At 35.7% G+C, this 12237-nt stretch overlaps 1 protein-coding gene across 3 annotated transcripts; it reads left to right on the forward strand.

The window, feature by feature from the left end:
• The first annotated feature begins 4169 nt into the window (after window positions 1-4169).
• Window positions 4170-12157, forward strand: LOC121314247 (retinol dehydrogenase 12-like). Of its 3 annotated transcripts, XM_041247295.1 has the most exons (8): window positions 4171-4534; window positions 5673-5788; window positions 6299-6454; window positions 7552-7656; window positions 8770-8979; window positions 9796-9988; window positions 10674-10719; window positions 11106-12157. In XM_041247295.1, exons 1-8 carry the CDS (start codon window positions 4521-4523, stop codon window positions 11118-11120), a joined length of 855 nt encoding a protein of 284 aa, XP_041103229.1. In that variant the 5' UTR covers window positions 4171-4520; the 3' UTR covers window positions 11121-12157. The 3 variants fall into 3 exon arrangements, with proteins under 3 accessions (XP_041103228.1, XP_041103229.1, XP_041103227.1); XM_041247294.1 differs by having other exon boundaries at window positions 4170-4534; window positions 7555-7656; window positions 10674-12157; XM_041247293.1 differs by having other exon boundaries at window positions 4174-4534; window positions 10674-12157.
• The last annotated feature ends 80 nt before the right edge of the window (window positions 12158-12237 follow it).

Raw genomic sequence — 12237 nt, forward strand, 5'->3', positions numbered from 1 at the left:
TATCATACACAAAAACTGTACAGTTCAATTCTCATTGTGTGGGATAATCTTAACAATTGTTATTTAAATAGCTATTCTTTCTAGCTATATATCGATCTATCTGTCTATCTGTTGATTGAAGAAAAATATTCAATTAATAAAAAAAAAAAAGACATAACTCATATGACCATGGCAACCAAGTCTTGGGTCGAGTATGACAGCCTTAACCTTGTTTTCTTATTTTCTACTTCCAACTACAAAACTAAATATACATTTAACTATTACAGACTATTTTCTTTCTGAGGAAGGCCTCAAATGCATTTTTCATCTGGTCACATTTCTTACATATTTCCACTAATATATTAGAGCAATACCTTCAGAAAAACACTGCTTCTGTCCAACAACCTTAGCTTATAGACAGCATGAAACATGAAGTTAGGTGCACTGTTCTCTGTGGTTCTCTATTACCTCAGCTTGAACACCAGGAAGTCTGGCTGTGCAAAGTGTATTATTGTCTGATTCTGGAATCATTCTGTCTCTTAGAGGCTGGAAACTGGCTTATAACACTTAGCTTTATATCCAGCTGTTAAGAAAATGCTGCTTGTGCTTTAACACTAAACCCTCTTTTCTGAAATTGGGCTCTTGGTGTATTTCTTTGGGAATGCACTGCCTTGACCTTTCATCTTGTGTTTAACTGTCTTCACTTGTCCTCTGTTAGCATTATTAAGTGAGCTGGTACTTGTCACCAGTCAGAAGACCTGCTACATCTCAGCCGCTGGCAGAACAAATGGTACTGTGAACAAAGATTGCATAAATCCAACATTAAGACTCATGACTCAGTAATGCATTACTAGTATAATGCTTAATTTCCATAGAACTTTATCACAGAATACATGTTTTGGTTCTTGTCAATGGAACATTGAGAAGGGTTAAAACAGAGGCTATTTTGACGTAGTTGCAATTTACAGCTTTACTTCAAATGCAATAGCAACCAAGTTTGTACTTAACTGTTCAGTTCTACAAAATGTTATCCAAATTGGACCATCGATTGTGAGTACACTGAAAACAGAGAATCGGCATGGTATTCTCTGACCTTGACCTGAAGGCCAAAAGTCAAAGGCTCCCATAATCCTTATAAGTATATGCCTTAGTCTACCTGTGTGTCAATGGCATCCATAACCTAGTCAGTTTGTGAGTTAAGTAGTGTGAAAGATGGACAGAAAGCATCATTTTAGTATTCTGTGCCCCACTTTGTGGGCTGCACATCCAACATTTAGAAAAACATATATGAGATATAAGATACTGTGATGGTGGTCCACTATGAAAGGCACTGTATAAAATAAAGATTGATTGATTGATAATAGATCTTTTACTAGCCTAAAAAAAATTTAATATTGAAAATGTATTTGAAGCTAGCATTTTAAACAAACCATAAAAAAATCAATGTAGTACATATATATGACAGAACTAGAAATGGGAGTTTTTGTGAACAAAAACAAAGCATGTGGTCTGAACCATTAATATGACCTTGAAAGGTGTATGTATCAGATTAAATGGTTTATAAAAATAATGTTTAATTGTGGCAAAGAATGTGGTCTGTATCATTGAGGGTAAAACAATGTTTCAGTGAAAGGGTTAATTTTTACTGAGCAATGTTTGCAATTAAAACTAATTTAAAAAACTGTTTAATTTGTGTTCAGAGATAACAGTATTACTTTAAAAGCTGCAGACTGCTCCTTTTTTCTGCTATGTAAATTTAAAAATACTGTTTTTTAATTTATTTTTTAAGTACTATACATTCAGTGTGGCAATAGTTATTTTCTAAAATGGTGTAGTAAGTTTTCAATGGGTAATGGATCATCATTTATTTCCTGCGCTCTTGTGAAACTGTTCTATAAGCTTCTTATTGTCACAAACATCTTTGTATCATGTGTAAGTGAGAACATGTCTACACCTGGACAATCCTAAACACTGTTCATGCCCCACTTTTTCCCCTGATGAACCTAGTAGAAATAGTGTGTTACCAATAGAGACATACTTTAAAGCTCTGATGTAAAGTACTGCTGAATATGTCAATAATATCTAATCAGGGAAAGGGAGTAGTGAACCAAACTAAAAATGATTTGCTCCATATTGACTCTTTAAAAGCAAACTTTCCTGACAGTCCGGTGTGTTTACTTTCCCTAAATACCTGCAACTACCTGTTTCCGCCATGCTTGAAATGTGCTTGCCGCTATCTAGCTTTGTTAGACAAATATGCCACTGATCCAGCCATACAAATCAAACTCTATTGAATATTGTCTTTGTTATACTGATATCATTTTTCATAAAACAACAGATCTTTAATTTAGGCTATAGGTAACAACCTTAGTAAAAAATGTTTGTAAAAAATAACAGAGCACCGTTTTTCTCATTTTACGAAAAAAAAAGTTTCTATTTTTTTAATTAATAGTCTGTAGAGAAGTTTTTAATTTTTTGTTTAAAGCGATACAGGATGTTTTTATTTGTCTGACTTGTTGTCTGTGGCATTATTTTAATTATTCTGTTTTTCCAAAATCATGTTGGGTCTTGAAACCAGATCCATATTGCTTGACTGTCAGGTGTCTCCTACGGTGAATATAATCGGCTATTGTCATTTTTAACGCATCTGAAATTGGACTGATTGATTTGGATTATGAATCAACACATCACTTTTGTACAACAAGTCTTCCCTAAGAGGTAATAAGGTGAAATACAATTATAAGCATGAGGAAAGCAGGAGACAGTGGTAGTCAGCCAAAAAATGTCCCTGTAGTAAAAACGAAAATTAATACACACAGCATGTTCTAACTGTCTGTGACACAGACATGCAAGTTACTGCAAGCACAGAGGCATTGCACTGTTTCACTACATGACATTACATTTACCAAATGAGAACAAAGGACAAAAATCAGACTAGCATTAAAGCTGGTGAGTTTGTTCAAGTATTTATAATGTAAAAATTATTAAAATTACACCCAGTAAATGAAAACTTGAAAATACCAAAACTTAAACAAAACAATGTAGATATACAAACCAACGATGACACACACGGTGCATCGGAAAATGTAGTCAGCTTCATAAACATTTTATCAAACAACACATTTGGGCAGCTGACTTTTATATTCCCTAAAGCACCACTACGAAACAGGCACAACATGCGTTAATGAATGGACATTCTGCACCCCTGTTCCTGGCACAGCGTCTCACCAGGCCCACGACAGGACGGGGAAATGACTTGTTTTCTAAACAGTTGCAGTTCAAGTTACTTAATACCTGTTATAGGTAACTTGAAATATGAGCTGAAAACAAACAACAACAAAAAAAAAAGATCTAATTAAGCAAATTATCAGTTCAATTAAGGGTCTAATTAAGTAATTCAGCGCTCTGTTGGAACGAAAACCAGCAACCGCAGGGGTTCCCCAGGACCGAGTTTGAGAAACCCTGGTTTAGAAGTATGTTTGCAGTAATTAAGTTCCTGTAAAGCCAAGCAAACACCTCTGTTATTGCAAAGGCCTATCCGTCAACGTGATTTCCCAGGAAAATAGAAACAAAACCGCTGACGACTGTCTGTGACTGCAAGGGGTTATCAATCCTTTCACGGACCCGTGACGGCTCTCGGGGGCCCTTGTCTCGCCTACAAAAATTTGACAATTAAAGGGTTAAGTATTAACCGCTCCTATTTGTCGTCTCCCCGCCCCATGATTTAGCTAAATTATTTGGCAACTTTGTTTAAATTGTGAAATTGTGTAACGATGATGCTACAACCTTTTTTTTAAAAAAAAAAAAAAAAAAAAAAAAAAAAAAAAAAAAAAAAAATTAAAGAAGGGGTTTGCGCATTGAAGTTTGCAGTGAAATAAAAGGTATTCTTGTAATTTTCAAACTCACAGCGTTTTTCATAATATACAGTGCTTTATTGTGCATATCAATATACCCTAAAATTGTTAGGGGAAAGCCATGAAATGAGAAAGGTCGTGTTGTGTAAATCACATACATTTAAGATTAGTAATATGTAAACTACTTCCCTTAACGTTTGTAAACATTGCTTTAAAACGTGTACTGCTTATTTGGAAAGTAACACAGTAAACCAGATACACGTGATTCGGTGTAAATAAATGCATGTATCCACAGCAACCATTTAAAGCAAGAAACAAAGAAAAATGAAACAAAGCACACACAATATGATATCAAACTGGAAATTAAACATCAAGAAAATGTGAGATCGGAGTATCTTTTAAGTTTAAGTAAATACAACTTTTTGCTTCTCTGGCATAATTAACATGATACTTGACGTCTCATTGGGGGCGAAAAAAACCTAACATAGTTCCAACATTCAACATATATGTTAAACTGTTTTTTACGCTGGATTGCTGATACAGACCGGTGACCCGTGTCACATGTAAAGTATTTGTGCCAGCATTCGGAATGGGAGGGCAGCAGTTCATTCCCTGACAGACTTCCTTCGCAGCAGCAGTGAAATAGTGTCGGCTGTGCAGTAGGGATACCGTTGCAAAGTTGAAATAATGAGTGCTATAAGGTAAGTTATTAAGTCGCTGCTTGTTTGTTTATAACTGTATAGGATATCTACTAGTACTTTTAAAATGCAAATTACTCATTGAATGCCTGTGTACATGCAGACAAAACAGGAAGCGCTTACACTGAACATCGTTATACTTATTAGAATTAGTGTTATGAAAATTCCAGCAACTACCGGTGGTGCGCAGAGTTGGTTGTTTTGCTTGGTAAAACATTCAATACGATATTAACACAAAACTAAACATAATCAATTGCGTTTTTATTTCTAACAATCCATTAAAATATAATAACATATACAACTGTACAACAGATAACACTGAAGGTTTTTTTTTTCAGTGAAAATTATTTGTGGAAGTGCAGTTAAAGCCACTCAAGAAAAAAATGCCACAAATGTATTTTATTGTTTACCCAGCCTTTTCGTAACGTGTCACTGTTCAAGACAGCTGTATTTTTATTACAGAAATACATCTGGTTATTTCAGAATGCGAGTATGTTTATAATCCGATATGTATGAAAAGAACCCAATCCTTCAACCAGCTGCCCATCTCCTAGATTATAAAGGTGCAGCGACAGGCATAGGCTACGTTCTCACTGAAAAAAAACATACATTTGTCAGTGGGAAACTCAGAAGAAACTGTTGTTGGTAGCCAGTTATACAAATTTATAACATATACCAGTTAAATTTAACATGCTGTTTTGCCTGCTATGGAGGTTGAAACTGTAATCTGTAGCTCCGATTTGTTTGAGTCAAGCGCTGACAGATCTAGTCACGCGAGATTACAATATTAGCACATTCTACAGGCCCGGAGATGTATAACAGGCAGAACGCACAGTATTGCTTATCAATTGAAAAATAGATTGTTATGTTCTATGGGGTAAGAGAGACATGTACCACGCTGGGATAAATGCACTGTACCTCAGCATGGACTCTGGATTCAATCAACCACTTACTCTTTCAGGTAATCCCGGGGCAGCTGTGGTTGGTGGTTGATGAAATCCACCAAAGTCAAGTAAAAGATCACAAATCAAATCAGACTTTTGAGAAAAAAGGAGGAAACTCATACCCCAGATTTGTTTCACTTAAAATGGCATGTCAAGGATTGAATTATGGAAAGACACTTTTTTTGTATTTCTTGTAGAAACTTCTTCTGTCGTCCGTGGTCTTCTGATGCCAGGCTTGATGGAAAGACTGTGATAATAACTGGTGCCAACACTGGCATTGGTAAAGAGACTGCCCTGGATTTAGCCAGGAGAGGTATGTCTTCTCACTCAGTTGGTAAAGAAAATAGTAAATGTGGTTAAAAGACTAATCAGATTCAAACTTGGATTCCTATTAGAATTACTGTATTTAGTAAATGCTTTATTGAGCATTAGTGGATTACTGAAATTTGTGTTTTTTGTCATGATCTTATGCTAAAGTAAACACAAGCCCATAAAGGCACAAACATTGTTTGGTTTTCCTACTTAAGTAGCATTAGCCGTGTTACCCAGTAGAAAAAATAACCCTTTCACTCCCACATTTTAAACTCTGGCCATGTCAATGATACAGACCACATGCTTTGACATGGTTGGTACACAACTGTGTTCTATGATTCTCTCAATAAAGTTCCATTACAGGTGTCACTGAACATTAACTGTTTCAAAGCCACATTGATTTTTTTTTTTTTTAACTCTATATGTCGACATTCTTCTCCATGGGAGAGTTACGTAACATTTATTTTAATGAATTTGTGCCATATATGAATATTACAATTCTTTTTCAAAGGGGCAAGAATTATTATGGCCTGCAGAGACATGGAAAAAGCTGAAGGTGCACAAAAAGAGATCATTGCAGAGTCTGGAAATGAAAACATAATTGTAAAGAAACTGGACCTGTCTGGCACCAAGACGATCAAGGAATTTGCAGAACAAATTAACAAAGGTAATTAATTTCAAAGCAAATCCTGGCTCCAGACAGAGGGGAGAGACCCCTCACATCTAATTTAAGGGTTTGCAAAGAAAATTCTATTATGGTAGCATACATTGAAGCAGTGTAGGTTTCATTTGTCATAATTCAATACCAATGAATGGACACGGATCCACCAATCAGGAATCCTCATTAGCGAGCACAAGTAGCTGATCGCTCAGATAGAAACTTATAGCAATTAAACTCAAACAAAATCTCTATTGTTTTAAACTATTTACCATACTGAATACTGTTTTGGAACCCATTTGAAACAATGTAGCTCCACAGAGCTGGCAGATTGTGCATGGAAAATCTATCAGCAAGAGAAAATACATTTAAAAACTAATTAGAGTCAAGATACTATATTGCTTTCTGGAAATTGGTTTGGTGAACGTGGTATTGCTTGAAAACTGTTCTTAAAAAAAAACTTTGTTTCAGTAACATTTGCTAAGTATACGGTTTGTCACAAATGCACACAAAACAACTTCTTATCGTATTGTTCACTAGTATGGCAACAACAACAAGTTATTGTAATAATAATAATAATAATAATAATAATAATAATAATAATGAGCACAAAAGAGCAGATGTTGTGACGGACCTAGTTATGTAAATGGTATTTATAGGTGCACATATTTTTCTAACCTTTGTGTGAAGTTTTTTTTGTTTTTAATTATTTCCAAAAGTTTGAAATCACTATTAGTCAGTACCTGTGTAGAATTACATTTGCTTCCACTCACAGAGGACTTTGTCAGCCTGAAATTCTATACAGAAGTATCACACAGGATTAATTTCATACTGTTTACATGTTGCCAGTGCATGGAAAATGCAAACAGTGTTTTGGGGGATAGTCCAGATCGTCTTCTAGACAGGGGGAGCACAGTGAATACTGAAGTTACATTTGTGTGGGGTACACATCAAGTGTATAACATGGTGAGGTACACAATTGTGTGCATTTGGCACTTAAAGGCTACAGAAAGTGGAAGCGAAGATATGGTACTAAGAAAATGCACCTCAGGCAACATTCTGACATACCGAAACAAATGAATATATTGTTTATTCCTTTTTTTCAGAAGAGAGTCAAGTTAACATTCTCATTAATAACGCTGGGATCATGATGTGTCCGTACTCCAAGACAAAGGATGGCTTTGAGATGCAGTTTGGTGTCAACCACTTAGGTATGGACACAATTAGAAGTGTAGCCTTCTTGACTTCTCACGTTCTGTACAATTAGTGAACCTTGACCTGCATAAAAAGCTAGCTGCATCACTGACGTTTTGTTTTGTATGTAAATCTGGTCTTAACCTGTATAATAATAATATTGCTAATACAAGGTAGGTCTTGACCTACATAACCTACTTAACTGCAAATCTCTTTAGAGGTTTTAAATGCTATTCATGAAAAAATCTTAAATCAGCCTTTTTTTTCTGAAGTAGCCCAATTCACATAAAAAGTACTGCAAAACAAATACATGTAACTATATTTTGAACATTATTGTTATTCTTCCCAAGCAACAGGAAGCTTGCAGACTTTTAATTAAGAATTTTATTGCCAGGAAATATTTATTTACTTGTTTTTCACTATCATTTAAACATTACCATATAATACTGTATGAAACAAAAATAAATACTCAACAGTTCTTGCTCAATTGTATATTAGTGAAGATTTTTGTACATAAAGGTTGTCATGCTTTCATATATTTTTACTTTCAAATAAAAAAATATATTGTAATGATCCGGACAATTGCTTTGTTGTAGGACTTGTTGTCTGTTCAGTTAGTCTCGTCTGTCTTTTATATGTTACATGTATTGTAAGGGGAACGGGTCATGCTGTTACTTAGCATGGGAATGGGGAGTGAGTAAATGAATGGGGAGAATGTGTGTTGTTGTTTTCAGGGGTTGCAGAGCATGGATATGACTGGTTAATGATACAGTCCAGCACTGAACTTGACTCAGAAACTGTGGGTGCGACTGAGCGAACATGTGAGCTGTGACTGGCGAGAATATGCAGTAAAAGTGCCAAGACCAAAACGTAGGGTCATTATTATTGCTTTATGCTGGGCAAGGTTGCCCCAGTGGCTTCTTGAAACTTGCTTGTGTTTTTGATATCTCTACTTTAAATGGCTGGGCACTTTTGATAACTTGCCGTTTTTTCACATTTGTAATGTGTGTATGTTTCAGATTGAATAGAACCAAATTACTACATTAGTTTACCAGTCATTGTTTATTTTATTAATACCTTGCATTGTTTTATTTCTCAACCCAGTACTTTTTGCTTTTTGTTGATGTTAGGACACTTTTTGCTCGTCCACTTGCTGATTGATCTGATAAAGAAATCGCCTCCAGCCAGAATCGTTAACGTTTCTTCGGTTGCACACAGCTGGGGAACCATGAACTTTGAAGACATTAACAGTGAAAAGAGCTACGATTCAGTGAAAGCCTATGGACAGAGCAAACTGGCAAACATTCTCTTTACACGTGAGCTGGCACAAAGGCTGGAAGGTAAGGGGGTCTGAAATTCTGCATGAAAACTGGTTTCTCCTTTGAATCCAGCTTATAATAGACATAACAGTCGGTGATGAAAGAGCGTTAAACTACAGTGGAAGAACATTTATTTTAAATACACTGATATAGGCTTCCCTATGAGGGCTTTCTGCAAGAAAAACTGCCTTTCCTGAGTTGTTTTTTTTTTTTTTTTTAAACAAAGCTGCCACAACCAGAATGTCAAAGCCTAATATCTCAGAAACCATTTGAGGTGGAGACTTTATATTTGCAGTGCTCTTTCAGTGGCCTGTGTAATAGGGTTATGGGTAGGCTACAGCTTGTATGGCTGTACAGCACATTACCGCCATTTTGGAATCATTTAATTGGCTTCTGGTGCAATACAGGGAGATGTTAAGGTTTAATTACTGACCTATAAGGCCCTACTTGGTCTAACTCCTACTTATATTGCAGGGATGCTCATTTCATGTGTCCCTAGCTAGCGTTGTAGATCTTGGATTATTGGTGGAGCACAGAGTTAGACTCTACCCGGGGAGCACATGCCTCCTCAATATATGCATCTAAGCTTTGGAACTCAATTCCAAAAGGCATTCAGTCCTTCAAAACGAACTTGAACTTATTTATATAGTTTGGCCTTTGCAACTTCTTATGCCTGTATCTTTTACTTTAATTAGTGTAGTTTTGTATGCTGTATGTACATTACATGAAAAGCGCTTTATAAGACTACATGTAATGTGTTTGTTGTTATGTAAACCTTGTATGCTAAATTTGTTGGTGACCATGAAAGCGATGTGTACATTTTCTTTTATACAACAGGAACGGGTGTGACGACATATGCCTTGCACCCTGGGATTGTAAATACGGAGCTAGGAAGGCACCTAAACAGCGCTATGAAGATTGTAATGCAAGTAATCCGACCTTTCACCAAGTCATCAATAAAAGGCGCTCAGACCTCAATCTACTGTGCAGTAGAACCAGGGCTGGAAAGGGAAACTGGAGGATATTACAGGTGATTAATAAGAATATTACAGGAAATTAAAAGGGAGATCTTTGTCTTGAAGTCAAATACCTTAATGGTCTACAAATAATTGTATTACTTACTGTTCTCAGTTTTATTGCTGAAGTTTTGTTTTGAAATAAAGCAAACCTGGACATGTCTGCGACTCTGTGTTAAGCTTCTGCATCAAAAACCAGGGTCTGCTTGGCACACACTTTCATGATGTGCCTCACCTGCAGGATTTATAATCCATAATGGAAGTGCACCACACAATATTGCCAGTTACATTTAAGATATCTTGGTTTGCCTTCCAAACATAATAAGACATTTTTAATAATAACATATATGAAATCAAGCAATCACTGCAATAGATTTGTCAGAGTACCTGTGCATCTGTCATGTGTACAGATGCCCCCCTATGCATGGAACACACAACCATGTTTATTAACTGTGGTATTACCACATCTTTTACAACTATGGGAATGTCATGTTTTGTTTCTGTGTTTCTTTACAGATCTGGATACTTAACATTGATTGAAAAAAAAATGCATTTAAATATATATTTTAGATTAGGTTGTACAATCCTTATCTCCTTTTTCTTGAAGAATAACACACTAACACACATAGTAAGCAAAGGAGAATTCTTGGCACATCTGATTGTTGTAAACCTTTTTCTTTTGTATCCTTTGCACCACAGTGATTGTGCCCCTGCATCTAGCTCAAGAAATGCTACAGATGTTGAGGTAGGTAAGAAACTCTGGGCCGTCAGCTCTCAAATGCTAGGAATAACGTGGGACTGAGAAAACTGCTAAACTTTACTTATATAGTGTCACTGTGAAATAATCATTCATTGTCTCTCTGAACTTAAGTGATGCTCTCTTCTTGTGGTTGCTGTTGGTTATTCAGCACAAATCTTACAAACCATTTTTTCAGTGAAAAGAATCAAAATTGAAATACTGAATTATAATAATAGAACTTGCCTACTAGTTTTAACATCAACCAATTTGCACCAGTTCGCAGTTTGTATACAGTTTTTACAAGAACAAAAACGCTATAAAAGGTTCGGTTCTGAACATTCATTTAACTGCTTCTGCCTAAACATAAGTTGTTGTTTTCTTCGTTTTATCAGGTGCTGCATGTCTGAAAGTGCTAAGTAGGGTAGAAACATGCAATGATTATACTCTGGTCTGTATTTTATTACTATTTGTAAGTGTGCTGTTATTAAGGTGTTTTTTTCTATTAACTTACATCTGACTTATTCAGGTAAAGCTATATGTTCATGTTGTAATAGGCTGTTGTCAATATTACTAATTGTCTAAAAACAATGTAACATACAATAAATGGTACTGGTTCTGTGGGTATTTTTTATTTATTTATTTTTTTTGGTTATTCTAACTGGTGAATGGTCAAATATTTTAACCCTGAATTGTAAAATCAGCTTTTATATTTTGCCAATGTAACAATTTAAAAGTTTCCTGTAGTAAATAAATGTATATCCTGGCACTCTGCAGCACTCTTGGAGTTATTTACCAAACTGTATTTCTGATATACTTTCATGGGGCAACCAGGTCATGCCAGTGTGCTGCCAATGGGTATCTTAGAAAAAATGTAACCTTCCACCACACTAAGCTGTTTGATGCTCTGGTGTGATCCTACAGCATTCCAAAGGTAAATTGGTCCAATATAACATATTTAAAATTGTTGCTGAGTCAGAGAACTGTGGTCAACCAGGGTAAGAGTGAGTATCTAATCAATACTTTCACGAAGACATTCTTGGAAACAAAGTCCAACCTGTGTAAATAAATTACTGTAAATAACATACCTGAATGTAACTCCTGAAGTAATGAATGTCAATCAAACCTGGTACAACCTCTTAACAGCTTCATGTAGTCATAGCGCTTATCCCAGCTGACCATATTTGTATAATTAAGATTTCAGTCACGTGTCATAACATGGCATGTCTTAGTCCAGAAGCAAGTTAATTTATAATAATAAATAAATAAAAATACGACAATTCATATAATGGGGAACTTGTAACACATAATCCACTTCGTAACAATCTCGTTTTGTTTGTTAGGTGCTAATTTGTTTGTATGCAGGATCAGATTACAGTGACCAGTCATGAAACATCTACCAATCCATGTCTCCCAAATTTTGTTGCTAGGAAACCCCATTAAAATGTGAATTCCAGTTCCAGGTCAAACTCTTGGGGTTTCTGCTCGGCGCTTGCGCAAAGGCTACAGTTCCTAATGCGACGTCAG

The sequence above is a fragment of the Polyodon spathula genome, chromosome 4 (assembly GCF_017654505.1).
Source record: "Polyodon spathula isolate WHYD16114869_AA chromosome 4, ASM1765450v1, whole genome shotgun sequence".
Classification (NCBI taxonomy): domain Eukaryota; kingdom Metazoa; phylum Chordata; class Actinopteri; order Acipenseriformes; family Polyodontidae; genus Polyodon; species Polyodon spathula.